Source organism: Tachyglossus aculeatus, chromosome 16, assembly GCF_015852505.1.
Source record: "Tachyglossus aculeatus isolate mTacAcu1 chromosome 16, mTacAcu1.pri, whole genome shotgun sequence".
Classification (NCBI taxonomy): Eukaryota; Metazoa; Chordata; class Mammalia; order Monotremata; family Tachyglossidae; genus Tachyglossus; species Tachyglossus aculeatus.
In genome coordinates, this window is record NC_052081.1 from 11,836,065 (window position 1) to 11,850,253 (window position 14,189).

At 50.5% G+C, this 14,189-nt stretch overlaps 1 protein-coding gene across 2 annotated transcripts in view; it reads left to right on the top strand.

The window, feature by feature from the left end:
• Positions 1–14,189, top strand: part of CACNA1E (calcium voltage-gated channel subunit alpha1 E) — a 263,235-nt gene that overhangs the window by 106,301 nt on the left and 142,745 nt on the right. For both annotated transcript variants that reach the window (XM_038757753.1, XM_038757754.1), the window contains exon 8: positions 10,965–11,068. In XM_038757753.1, the coding sequence (XP_038613681.1) occupies positions 10,965–11,068 (104 nt within the window). The remainder of the gene's footprint in view (positions 1–10,964; positions 11,069–14,189) is intronic.

Here is a 14,189-nt window from a genome sequence, read left to right on the forward strand (position 1 = left end):
TTTCCCAGGGACGGCAGCTGGGAGCATCAGAGACACAGCCAGTGGCATCCCAGGGCTGTTTCATCCTAAACCCTTACATAAGAAAAAGAAAACCCTTCTTTGTGGGGTTTCCTTCTTCCCTCCTCTCAAAACAAAAACATCAACAAGAAAAGAACCACTGGAAAGGGGAGAGGAAAGCCAACCTGTCAGGGAGGTATGAAAATTTAATCAGCACCCTGCGCCCTCAGCCATTGGGCGGCAAGCACAAATCCGATTAGCTCTGCAGCTATTTCTGTCAGCTCCCGCCAGTGCTCAGAGAGGAGGGCCCCTGCCCAAAGTGCCAGAGACTCCACCAGCCAACCTCACCGATCCAGCGGCAGTGGGAGGAAGAGAAGGAGGAGAGACCTGGGGGAGGGAGGGAAGGAGGGTCAGCCTGATAGATATTTTTCCAGAGGGAAGGTTTGGCTTGGTGGGGTGGGGGCAGCAGGATTGAGCCTGGAGTCTCTCAGGCATTCCTTCTGCTTATCAGGTGCTGGGTGAAGAGATGCTTCCTTGAGCTCCAGTGGACATCTTGTGGAATTGGGGAACCAAAAATTCTGTGTTGGCCCTTCCTACCCTGTTGATGATTTTGTAGATTTCAGTGGTCTCTCTCCCTAACATCTCAGGCTTCACCTTTCCAGTCTGGAATCCTAAACCTTTCCGTCTATCCTGGTATGGAAGCTGCTCCATCCTTTTGATCATCCTGGTTTCCTTTCTTTCCGCACCTGTTCCAGTTGCGGGCGCTTCCCAGGCATGTTAGCTCGGTTCCCTAGCAAGCTGTTTCTTTGCCAATGACTGCTGCCTGCTTGGTCTCTCCTCATGTGTCTGAAGAGGCAGGCCTACACGATTGCCCCACCCTAATGGACAGGGAGGACAGCTGAATCCTTTGCTGGGAACATGTATCATGGATGGAGGGAAAATTGTCATTTGATCTCTCCCCTGGCAGGGGAGTGGAGTCCGTTTTCTGGGACCTCTTGCTACCTATCCATCATTCCCTTTCTTTCATTCTAGGGTTGCCATGGTCATTCCTCCCTTGTTTCAGCAGCTGTGTTTAACATTTATGGAGCACGTGCAATGCCCCGAAGCTGGAAGGCACCTAGTGGGCTGGCACTAGTGACATATCAGGCACGTGGTATATGGATGGCCCTGGGGTGGAGATGCAGCTGGGGAGAGGCAGTGGGCCGTGGCTGCTGCTACTGCGCTAACGGCTGCTTCTGTTTACAGGGACAACTTTATCATTGGTGGGAGAGCAGAGCCATGTCTCCTAGGGCTGTCTGAGGGAGATTGGATGGAAAAAGACAGAGGACTAGGGGGTCAGGAGTCATTGCTGGGTGAGAGAGGGGGTCCCTGAAACACCATTGGGTTTAGGAAGGGCTCTTTGTCAGTTTGGGGCTCCATCTGGCCCCTCTGACCTAGTTACTTCCTAGCCCAGCGTGGGCCAGCCCCAGAGGTCAGCTCTTTGTCTCATTTGGGCCAGGAACCCACATGTTGGGGTTGGCCCACTGTGCTTGTTCTAGGCCCTTTTGAGGACAACACTTGCTGGAGAGAGCACTTTAGACTTTAAACTCTCCCTGGGCCCTTCCCTCTGTCCCTTTTCACCCTGTCAAAAGCATGTAAAAAGGGTGTGAAAGCATTGTAGAAGCTCTGCCACCTGTCAGCTGTGTGACTTTGGGTAAGTCACTTAACTTCTCTGTGCCTCAGTTACCTCATCTGTAAAATGGGGATTAAGACTGTGAGCCCCACGTGGGACAACCTATTGATTATCTTGTATCTACCCCAGTGCTTAGAACAATGCTTGGCACATAGTAAGCGCTTAACAAACACCATCATCATCACCCTCTTCTGGCTGGCGTCATGACAGGGGGTGAGAGGGTGGGGATGGGGACCCCCTCACACACAGAGTCTTGTCTCTGACCCTAGCAGGTTCCTCGGCTGTCTGGTCAGCAGTGGGGAGGGAGTGCCACGTGGAGGAGCTGACAGATAGATCTGGGAGGGGGCTGAAGGTGGGAGAGTGAGAGAACACATGGGAAGTCAGTGAGGGCAGGTGAGGGAGCACTGTGCCCCTCTGAAGAAGAAATTTACCTTTCATTCAGAAGGCCAGGGGAGTCAGGGGGATGGGGCCAGGGGTTCATTCCTTCCAAACCTGGAAACTTAGGACAGGAAATGGGAAATCCAAGTTACCATGGTAACTGCAGTGCTGTAGATCGGCTGTTTCCAGGGCTCAAATCACTCAGGATGGCTCAGTCTGTGATTCCAAACCCATATGTGCAGCACACGTGAGTGTGCATGTGTGTGTGTGCATGTGTTGGAGACCGGGATGTGGTGGGTCCTCTTTCACCACGGCCCCCTTCTCCCCTTCTCCTACTGGCAGTTATCTTTAGTTGTGTCACTCTTTCTAAGGATGAGCTCAGCTGGAAACTCGTGTCTCTCCGGGAACGGCATCCCCCTTCTCTGCATCCCATCCTCCCCCTGCCACCCCTCGCCTCTCCCGAATCCAGTTTTGGTTGCTGAATCTCACAGTTTTCCCATTGTACGCACTGGACTGTACCAATTTCAGGGTGGTGGGGGGAATGGGAAGAAAACTTGTTTGTGACTGTTGGGTGGGTGGGACAATCAGTCTGTCAGGGCCTTGGGGTTGTGGGGGGTGAAGGTGCCGCCTAGCTGAGAGCCCTTAGATGGTAGGCAGAGCGTGTGTGTGTGTATGTGTTTGTGTGTATTCATTCAATCATATTTATTGAGTGCTTACTGTGTGCAGAGCACTGTACTAAGCACTTGTGTGTGCATGCGCATGCCTGCACTTGCAGGAGGAGCAGCATGGCTTAGTGGTTAGAGCACAAGCCTGGAAGTCAGAAGGACTCCTGGGTTCTAATCCCAGATCCGCCACATGTCTGCTTTGTGACCGGGCAAGTTGTCCTTTTAGAGCCAGGCTGACCAGAAGCTGGTGAGTCAACAGATCCATTAGTCAATAGTATTTATTGAGCACTCATCCTGGACAGACCACTGTACTAAGCACTTGAGAAAATACAGTAGAGTTAGTAGACTTGATCCTTGCCCTCAAGGAGTTGCAATCTAGCAGGGGAAACAGATATGAAAATGAATAACAGGGGGAAGCAGCCAAGTGTAGGTTCTGCAGAAGTGACCAAGGATGAGGGTTGGTGCTCACATCTGAGCCAAAAACTTGAGGAAGCCGAAGGCCCAATAGATGTTGCCATCACCATGGATTGTCCCTTGTCCCATCCATCGTGATAATAATAACAGTGATGGTATTTGCTAAGTGCTTACTATGTGCCAAACACTGTTCCAAGTGCTGAGTTAGATTCAAGGTTGATCAGGTTTGACGCAGTTCCTGTCCCGCGTGGGACTCACAGTCTTAATCCCCATTTTACAGATGAGGTAACTGAGGCACAGAGAAGTGAAGTGACTTGCCCAAGGTCACACAGCAGACAAGTGGCAGACCCGGGATTAGAATCCAGATCCTTCAGGCTCCTAGGCCTCTGCTCTATCCACTACTCCATGCGGTAATGGCTCTTTACCTTGGATACGTTTGACTGACTGAGCGTGAGGGAGCACTGACTCCCCACACATAGAACCACACCCGCCCTTTGGCTCCTATTTTTATTTATGAAAATTCCTTCTTGCCCCCAAACCTATTTCTTCTTAGGCCCCTGGAATGAGAGCCTGCCAGAGGGGCGAATCTGAGCAGACCCAATGAACGGAGTCCTGGGGCAAGCTGAGAGGGAGAGCGGTTGTCCCTGTGGTGTCCCCCCGTAAGGGATCCTCGTTCTGAGGAGTTTCTGGGGCTGTCTTCACAGTTAATGCAGAAGGTCTTGTAGCTCAGGCTTATTTCTCTTAATGAGAAATCTGATCTAATAGGCCTGCCCCAGCAAGGAGTCCCCTCTTATTGCACTTCTCAGTGTGCCTTTGCAGCAGGAGGCATTTAGGATAGACATTAAGAAAAACTTCCCATTTGGAAGGACTGAGCAAGACAATGGCACGTGTTCCAAGGAAGAGCTTGACAATCTTGTGAAACTGGAGTGTACTAATTGCATTATTCAGGAACAGTGGCTAAGCAGGTCATTCCGCTTTCAAATTGCTACTCTTCTAAGGGACCAAGTGGGCTCTTCTCTTGCCTTGTCTCCCCTTTTTCCCCAACTGCCAGAAGGGCCCCCTGACCTCTACCTTATTATGGTATCATCTACTGATTTGGTACCATTTAAAAATGATTGCCTCAAAATTCTGATTTGCATTGCATTTTGCATATGCATGAGCCACTAACTTTGCATATACAAAATAAGACACATTTAATTAATTAGCACAAGTGACTGTGATTGTTTTCAAACCCAATATTAAGCCCGTTATCCCTCTGAAATCCAGGAACTGATTTTTAGTCATCCAGGATGTCATATTGTAGATTAAGAGAGTCAGAGAAGGGCAGTAGTCAGCTCTCCAGCAGCCCTAGAAGAAGGGAAGCAGAGTCATCTCTGGCTGGGCAAGAGAAAGCAGCTCTCCACCCAGAACCTATTTCCTTAGGTCTTCAACTTCTGGTCTTGTCTGCTGCTCACCCTCAGGTTCCTTGTTGTTTACCCCGGGCTTAAAACTACCCTTGCTTCAATTCTCCACCTACACTCCCTTGGAGATCTGTAGTCTTGCATTTCCTTCTGCCTTCAAGACACCTCTTCTTGGATGTCCCACTGACACCTCAATATTAACATATCTGAAATAGAGCTACTCATCTTCCCACCCAAATACTGGTCTCCCATGATTTTCCCATCACTGTAGACAGCACCACTATCCTTCCTGTCTCAAAGCCTGTAACTTTGGCGTCATCCTTGATTCATCTATCTCCTTCAACCCACATAGTCATTCTGTCACTGAGTCTTATCAGTTCAATCTTCACATCGCTAAAATCCTCTTTCCTCTGCATCCAAACTGCTATCATGTTAATCCAAGCACTTATCTATTCCTTCTTGATTACGGTATCAGCCTTCTTGCAGACCTCCCTGCCTCCTGTTTCTCCCCATTTCAATTCATACTTCACTCTGCTGCCCAGATCATTTTTCTACAAAAACATTCAGTCCATATTTCCTCACTCCTCAAGAACCTCTAATGGTTGCCTATCCACCTCTGCATCAAACAGAAACTCCTTACCATCGTCTGTCTCCCCTTCTAGATTCTAAGCTCGTTGTGGGCAGGGGATGTGTCTACCAACTTTGTTATATTGCACTTTCCCAAGCATTTAGTGCAGTGCTCTGCACACAGTAAACAATAAATATGATTGATTGAATTATGGTATTTGTTGAGCAATTACTACATGCCAAACCCTGTAGTAAGTGCTAGGGAAGATACTAGATAATTAGGTCCCACCTGGGGCTCATAGTACTTGAAGAACCAACTTCCATTTTGAGTTTGGACCCCAGCTTTCTATGGGAGCCTGCCTTGGCAACTTTTTGTTATGTGGAGGGAGAACTGAGGCCCTGGGGCCACTGGAAGGGTGGGTGCAATCAGCCTCGGAGAGCTCTGTGAGCTCCCTTTAATGCTGAACTGCTGCTCGCTTCCATATTGGCAGCCACGGTCACCCTCTCTCCTGATTTTAATAGAAAGTCCCATTTGGATGATTGTCCCATTTGAATGGGATTCTCCTGAAGCTTTTACTTCAACTAGGTTTTTTTGAAGCCTGGTAATTGTGACTGCCAGAACCTAGAGGAATCTGGTCAAAAGAGGCACTCTGGAATATGGTGGCTGACCAGCTGATGAGCCTGATGAAGTGTGTTCCCCTCTTCAGGTTCCTGTGTGACTTTGAGACACACAAACATACACACACTTACCCACATGCGCCCACACACACAGAGCCTTTAGTAGCAGCACACGTGGTCGGCTTAGCCCCAGGCCACGCGGCTAAGCCCAGACAACTACCATTTTACCTTGAAATGCCACTGTACAGTAATCAGTGAATTGCAGAACTTACATTGAAACCCAGCTGTGTAACAATTTAGACCTCTGGCTCCAGAGGGGTTATCCCAGGATGAGCAGAAATACAATGAATTCTCTGTTTCCAGTAACCCACGCCTAGTGGGAGTTTGTGGGTCTTCCCCAGGATGGGGGCTGTGCTGCTACCTTTGCTCCACAGAGGCTTCCAGGGAGGGAACTGTTCTGTTGAGATGGGAGTGGACCCCTCCCCAGCATAGCCGATGGAGAAGCTCGGGTCTGGGGAGAACAGGCCCCATTTGAGTCCTTTTGCTTGTTTGCTGGTGGGAGTGCCTGGCTGAGGGCATGAATCTCCCTCATTTTCTGTGTGTGTGTGTGTGTGTGTGTGTGTGTGTGTGTGTGTGTCTCTCTCTCTCTCTCTCTCTCTCCTGGTGGAATCAAATCAATGCTGGAGTTGTGGCTAGTCCTAGGACGCACAAGTGCCTCCAGGCTGGGCCAACTCAATCTGACACAGCAGAGGCTGGAGGATTTGGGTGCATATGGACACTATATGAAGACCAGGCAAATTCTCTGCAAAATCAGCAGCTGCTGCTTGGCCAGAGTCAGAGAGAATTTATGTGGGTGAGCCAGAAAGAATGTCAATATGATTATTTTTCCCTTGTGTCATGTCCTTATGGGGAGAGTGGGTTGGGGAAAAGGGTTCTAGTGTTCGTGTAAAAGCTGTATGACCTAATGGGCAAATAAATCATCACAAGTTATTTTCTAGCCAACCCCCTGGGTGTTTCTGGGGTTTGGACACTTCCAGCACCCTTGTGGCCATGTGGAAAGCAGCATAGCCTCGTGGAGAGAACACGGGCCTGTAATAAAAGTAATCAAATCCCACTCCAGTCCTTACCTGCTGTGTGACCTTGGGCAAGACCCTTCTCTGTGCCTCATTTCCCTCAACTACAAAATACGTGTTCTCTTTCCTACTTGGACTGCGAGCTCCAAGTGGGACCTGATTATCTGGTGTCTACCCCAGCACTTAGTATAGTACTTGGCACATAAGAGTTCAACAAATACCACAATTATCACTATTACCATCATATGGGGTGAGGTGGGTGGCTCTGTTGGAATTGGCTCTGGTGAGGCAGCAAGGCACCTGGGAAATGACTAAGTGTGAGCATCTGTGGTCACGGTGGACCGCAAGCCAATAGTATAGCCCTGTTGTTGAAAAGCCAGCAATGTACTCCTCTCCTGAGCTACACAAAGTGGAGTGTGGCATGGAGAAATTGGTCGGTAAGCTCCCAATCATACTTAGGACTGGTCGGCCACTTGCCGTGGCCAGCTGCAGGTGCTCAGCAGGTGTGGCTGTTTGTTAAAAAATTTCTAGTTGACCAGTCTGAGTCCCAGTTCATATCTGACAGACAATCTCTCTCCCTTCCTTCAAAGCCTTGTTGAAGGCACACTCCTCCAAGAGGCCTTCCCTGACTATGCCCTCTTTTTCTCTTTTCCCACCCACTTCTGTGTCACCCTTGCCCTTGGATTTGCTCCCCTTACTCACCCTTCCCTCAGCCCTATTATTGTTTCTCTCCCCCTCTAGACTGTAAGTTCACTGTGGGCAAGGAATGTATCTATCAACTCTGTTGTACTCGCCCAAGCACTTAGTACAGTACTCTGCACATAGCAAGCACTCAATAAATACCTTTTTTTATAGTATTTGTAAGGCGCTTACTTTTATCAAACACTTTCTAAACTCTGGGATAGGTACAAGTTAATAAGGTTGGACACAGTCCCTGTCCCTCATGGGGCTCATGGTATAAGTGGGAGGGAGGACAGGCATGTGGTCCCCATTTTACAGCTGAGGAAACTGTGCCCGAGGTCACACAGCAAGTTATTGACAGAGCCGGGATTAGAAGCCTAATCCCAGACTCCCAGGCTTCTTCTCTTTAGAGCAGGCCACACTGCTTCTCTACAAGGCCACACTGCTTCTCTGATGATGAGGACTCAGGGAGATGGGGTGGAGGGACAAGTATATCTCCTCCAGCCTGACAATCAATCAGTCCATCAATCAGTGGTATTTATTGAGTGCTTACCATGTGCAAAGCACTAAACTCTTAGGATAGTACAATACAATGGAGTTGGTAGACACAATCCCTGACATCAAGGAGCATGCAATCTAGTGGTGGGGAGACAGCACTTAAGTTTCTACATTTGTAAAATGGGATTAAGTTCCTGCCTCTCCTTGCCTGTGAGCCCCGTTTGGAGCAGGGATTGTGACTGGCAATCCTGGTTATCTTAGCACAGGGTTAGGTGCAGTGTAAGTGTTTAAATACCATAATTATAAATACCATCAGGCTGTGGATCTCAGTCATCCCTGGCCAGAAACCCTTCTGACATTGCTATAGCAGAAGCAGAGGTGTGGGAGGGCATCAGGTGGATTAAAGCAGAGGCTGCTGAATAAAGGTTACAGCGAGAAGGTGACCAGCTTATCCTCCCCTAACCCGTGACCCCGCTCAATCCACAGAGTCCCTCACAATTTGACACTTGGACTCTCATTTCCCATTCCACCTCTACCTCCCTCTCCCCTCCGTCCTGAGCCAGGACTGCCACCTCTTCCCACTGAGCACCCTCCACTTCAACCCTGGACCTAGGGAGCCATTGCAACCGGCACCAACCCCCATGGCCTGACCAATAGTCAAGCTTCTTCCTGCCACTCACGGAAAGGAGCAGTTCTGCTGGCAGCTGAAATACACGTTAAAGCGACTGGCTAAAGGAAGGAATGACTGCCATGAATCTCCCCCGTACTCCAGCCCCTGGGTGCCAAGCCCACTGGGAACTTGTCAACCCTGGGGACCCTGAGCAATGGACTTCTGTGTTGGGTGAGGAGAGAAGAATCATGGGAAATCATTTCTCCCTCTTCCTCTGCCCCTCCCCTCTCAGTTTTCTCTCCATCCTTTACCACCCCCTCATCCCTCCCAGCCTTCTCCCCATCTTTCCCTCCCTCTCACCTCCCTGGAGATTAATATGATAATTGCCACGTGTGCCTGTATCCACAGGGAGGGGGTGGACCTGCCCCCAGTGGGGCAGGTTCACGCAAAAAAACATTCCCACTGCGCAGGCTGCAGCAGCTCGCAAGCGCGAATGCATTCCCTGTGCAGGTGTGCCGCCGCCCCCAAACTGCTTTCACCGTCAATCAGCACCCCTCAACCCCAACCACACGAGCTTCTGTGTGATTAGGCACAGCCGGTGAACAGAGGAGTCAGAGAATTGGGGAGGGGGTACAGTCCCATCCCACAGCCTGTCAAGCCTGAGGGGGTGGCCCTGGGGTAAACAGTGGGAGAGGGTAGCAGTAGTAGTATTTATGGAGTGTCTACTAGGTGTAGTGCGCTGCACTGAGTGTTTGGGAAGTACAGAATAAAGAAGTGACACCTTCCTTTGCTCACAAGGAGGTTGCACTCTAACAAGGTGGATTTGGGGGTCAGAGGAGCTGGGTGCTGGCTGCCCATTGAACCAAGTGGAATGGAATTCATCCCTGGGACTTTCCCTGCCTTGATGCAATCTGGGGCCAGAGCTTCTCTCCCCCCCGCCCCCCGCCGATCTGAGCCTGGTGACAGGGGAGGGGCAGGAGTGGAAAATGGAGTTTCCCTCTGTTGGAACACCCTTTGCTCTTGTCTGTTAGTCTGCCCCCATGGGAAGGCTCCTGGAAGGAGGAGAGAGAGAGGGTGAGTGGCTCTGTGCAAGCTACTGTCACTGTAATCAGTCAGTGGTATTTATTGAGCACTTACTGGTGTGCAGAGCACTGTTTTAAGCACTTGGGAGAGTACAATACAACAGAGTTCCATGCCTCTGTCTATGTTTTTGGTCCTGAAGTCTCAGGAGCATGGCTCGTCTGTCATTCTGGACAAAAGTCGCGGACTCCAGCGTCATCATCTGGGACCCCTCTTAAAGTAGCTTGTTCATTAGGAGTCTCAATTGCCACTACCATTTCACAGGGAAAGTTTGGGTTGGGTCGGTGGGGAGAGAAACAGAAAAAGTGAGAGAGACTATGACACATACAGACACACACACGTGGAGACAATCGTCACAGCTGGTGGATTTGGCAGATAACTTTTTGCCTCAGGTTTCCAACTCTCCCACCTACATGAGGCCAGTGCTCACGTTGCTTCTGTTGCTGACTTTCTCTTTCCAATGTGAACCCGGTCATGTCTCCTACCCTGGTCAGTGTTGAGCTTGTTGTAATGATAAGTGAGTTGTAGATGGACAGAGAGGCACTGGGGGAGAGGGAAAGGGGGAGAGAGAAGGAGTCTGTCCTTTGTCCGGTCCACTCAATGCCCAACACCCCTTCAGGCACATGACACCTCCTTGGCCACAGCTGAATGGAGGACAGGCGGGGTGGTGGAGGTGAGCAGAGATCACCTGATAAAGCAGGTTCCGGTTGGAAGAGGAAGCTCTTCCTCTTCAAAGCCCTTGTGAAACCACACCTCCTCCAGGAGGTCTTTCCTGACCTATTGCTCATCTCCCTTCGCTACTTCCCTACATACTGACACAGGTCCCCCCTGCAGGCAGCTGCCATGGGCTGGGTCAGAGATCCTCGAGGGGATGTCTATACCAGCAGGGCAGGCAACTGAATGTGGGAATCTCAGAACCCAGAGACAAGCACTGTGGTTCTCACTTCTGATTCGCAGAGGTATGCCCTGAAATATTCTGGGAAAGATCTCAACAGCCTGTGGCCTTCTCAAAACCTCGGTTCATAACCCTGCAAGATGAATCAAAATGAAATACACAAACTGCTCCAGGGGGCCACACCCTTTCCTGCCACCAAGGCTGAGCCGGGGGAGGAAGCAGGGCTTCTCGATGCCTTCCTTTATGCCTGGTGAGAAAGCCCCAGCCCCACTGGGAGACCTGAGCCTCAAAATATGTTTCTAGAACTGAGGCAAGGAGGCCGAGGCAGTGAGGAGAGGTGGTCTAGGCTGCTGGGTTGGAAAGGGCGATGGGAACCAAGTGAAGGATGTGGTCCTGACAGACTTTGCTTCTTTCAGACCAATGATGCCTTGGGAGCCACCTGGAACTGGCTGTACTTCATCCCTCTCATCATCATCGGCTCCTTCTTCGTCCTCAACCTTGTCCTGGGTGTGCTTTCTGGGTAAGTGAAGCCTTGTCCCCTGCCAGCGTCCGGCTCTGAGGGCATTTGGTCTGCAGGTGGGCAGTTAGGCCACCCGGAACTAGGAAACCACCTGAGTGGTGTCAGACCAGAGCCCCTGTGAGCTGAGCCACCGGGAGACTGCAACTCTGCGCCAGCAGGTGTTACCCTGCTGTGCCACCAGGGTGTCTGTCCTACTTCCTCCTGGGGTTCTTCTTTGGCCCTTCTCCCTGACCCCTGTTCCACCAGGGCACACATGTCTCCTAAGGCTCGAAGCTGGCCTCCGCTGATGGGTTTTGGTCAGTTACCCGCCTGCCACCTGCCTGAATGTTGGGAGGGAAATCCCATGTTTGTTGTGGAGACAACTTATTCGGAGGCAACTTGCATTTGATTGATTGAGAAGGCTGGGAAATTGCACTGGGCCCTGGGAGCAGCTGGTGGGTGGAAAGGTGTGTGATTGGCAGGTGGCCTCCTGAGCGGGTTGGGAAATATGTCTTTCTGTAGTTTTCTCTCTCTGTGCCTCAGGCCATTTTTTCAGGCTCTTTCTGCTGTGTGGTTCATTTGGGTATTTTAGCTCAGCACCCGGAGGGGACTTGGAAATGTGGTGCTCAGAGTGGTGGGGGACCCGAGAAACTGGGGCACAGGTGAGCCCATCCTTAGCTTGGCCTGTGGACTATGGGAAAGGATACTGGTAGTCTCCCTGAAGTGAGTGGTCAGTGACCCTGCTGAGAACAGATTATAATAATTATGGTATTTTTGTGGTGTGGTATGGTATTATCCCAGAAGGGTCAAGGAGCTCAAGGGGGTATCATTCTACAGACAGTGACTCTCCCCTGCTTCAAAGCCTTATTGAAGGCACATCTCTTCCAAGAGGCCTCCTTTCCTCTTCTCCCACTCCCTTCTCAGTCATCTTGACTTGCTACCTTTATTTATCCCCCCTTCCATCTCCAAAGCACTTATGTACATATCTTTAATTTATTTCTATTAATGTCTGTCCCTCTAGACTATATAAGCTCGTTAGGGACAAGGAATGTGACTGTTTATTGTTATATTGTAAATAACATAGTCCAGTGCTCTACACACAGTAAAGGTTCAATAAATACACCTGAATATAGGATAGAATGTGTAGGATAGACTCAGGCTTGAAAGTTGGGATTGGGTCTGGGAGTTGTCCCGATAACAAAGACAGACAGCAGGGGTTGGCCGGCCCCGGGGACTTGAGAGGGGACTGTCTGACGGGCCCTTGTGGAAGATATGTAGGCTAGTTGTGAAGGTGGATGGGAAGGTAAATGTTTGCAGAGAGGCATGTGTGCTGGAGGGGAAGGGGCCAGGATGGAGGCTATGTGTGTTTGCCTGTGGTGTATGTTTAAGAGGATATGTGGATAGCAGCATTGTAACCTTTCTACGTGTCTCAAAGGAAATGGGATTTTGATGAAAACCATTAGCTTAGTTTGGGAGAGAAGCAGTGCTTCTTGTCTCCATGGAAACCACCATGGCTGCACATGCTCGTCCCGAGTGCTGTCGGAGGCTTCAGAGAAGGAGATTTGCACAGGCATAAAGATGACCCTGAGTTGCTCCAGCGCCACCGCCTCCTCGCTCCCAAAGGCCCAAGGGAGAAAGTGGGAGGAGGATGAGAGCCAGTGGAGAGGACCAGCAGGGGTACTCACAGTCCCCCGGGAGGGGAGACTCAGCCTTCCAGAGGGATTTAGGCACCTGCAAGTGGCTGGCAGTTACCAGTGGGAGCATCCTGGGCCTGTTCAGTGTGTACACAGTGGCTGACCTGTGCCCCCATGAAGACACCTCCAAACACCCTCACTGTCCTCTGGCCATCTGCAAGTGATGCCTTGTGGTAGATGCTTTTTCCAGGTTCAGAATACCACTGTCCACACACCCTGGATCTCAGGGCCCTGGGGCCCAACTGTGAGGTGTGCGGGGCCAGGCCCTGATTAGCTGTTGCTGGCAGTGAGCAGAGATGCTCGAGGGGGTGTCTGCCTTAGCAGGACAGGCAACTGGATGGTGGCACCCTCAAAAACACACTGTGGTTTACACTATTGGTGTGTCCATTAGGTGAGGTTTGGCTTGAAACATACCGAGAGAGGTTCAAGCAGTCCATGGGCTTCCTGAGAACCGCTTCATTGCATCCCATCAAGATGAATAAAAATAATAATATTAATAATAATTATAAGGTATTTGTTAAGTGCTTTCTATGTGTCAAGCACTCTACTAAGCGCTGGGGTGGACACATGCAAACTGAATTGGACACAGCCCCTGTCCCACGTGGGGCTCTCATTCTTGCTCCCCGTTTTACAGATGAGGGGACTGCAGCACAGAGAAGTTAAGTGACACGCCCAAAGTCACGCAGCAGATAAGTGACGAATCCAAACAAAATTCCCATACTGCTCCTGAACACCACCCCTTTCCCCCTTTCCATATTTATCCTGTATTCCATTTTCATTCTTAGAATTGCAGAGCCCCAGATCTGTCCAGAACCAGCTGACTTTCCCCTGTAAACACCAGGAGGGAGGGGCAACTAACTGTGTGTTTCCAAGTTCTTTGAAGGGATTGGTCTTGTCCAGTTAGAGTTTGCGATATAAGAAGCCGGCCTGGGCTCAGTGGTTGTTTGGCTCTGTCAGGTGCTGGTTTCGCCTTTGCAGTCTCTAAGTTACTGGTGGTCCATTTTCTGTGTTGGGGGCAGAGGGGGGAATCTGTCGGCCAAGTTCAGGCCAGTGGCTTGGCCCAATTGGAAGGGGCACCCTTGCTCTGTTGTTGTACCCCAGGGAAGCTTGCACAGCTGGTGGCGGAGACAAGGCAGTAAGGCAGTTTAAATGCATTGTTCCCCAGCAGAGAGATGCCGGTCTATGGTCGCAGGCATAACAAACTGTCCCAGAGTGGTTACACTACACTTTCTGCCTTTTTCCTAAGCAGGCTGTTGGCCCAGCAGCCCACCAAAGAAGTGAAAGAAATGGGGGATCCTGTGTATGGGACCTCCAAACACACCCACTGTACTGACCTCCATCCACCCTGGAAAGTATATTTCCAGGATGCTTTCATTGTCTCCTTGTCTGGGAGGGACCGTTCCCTGGACCGTGGCTGGGCAGAATCACAAAAACCTAGGCCCACTGGC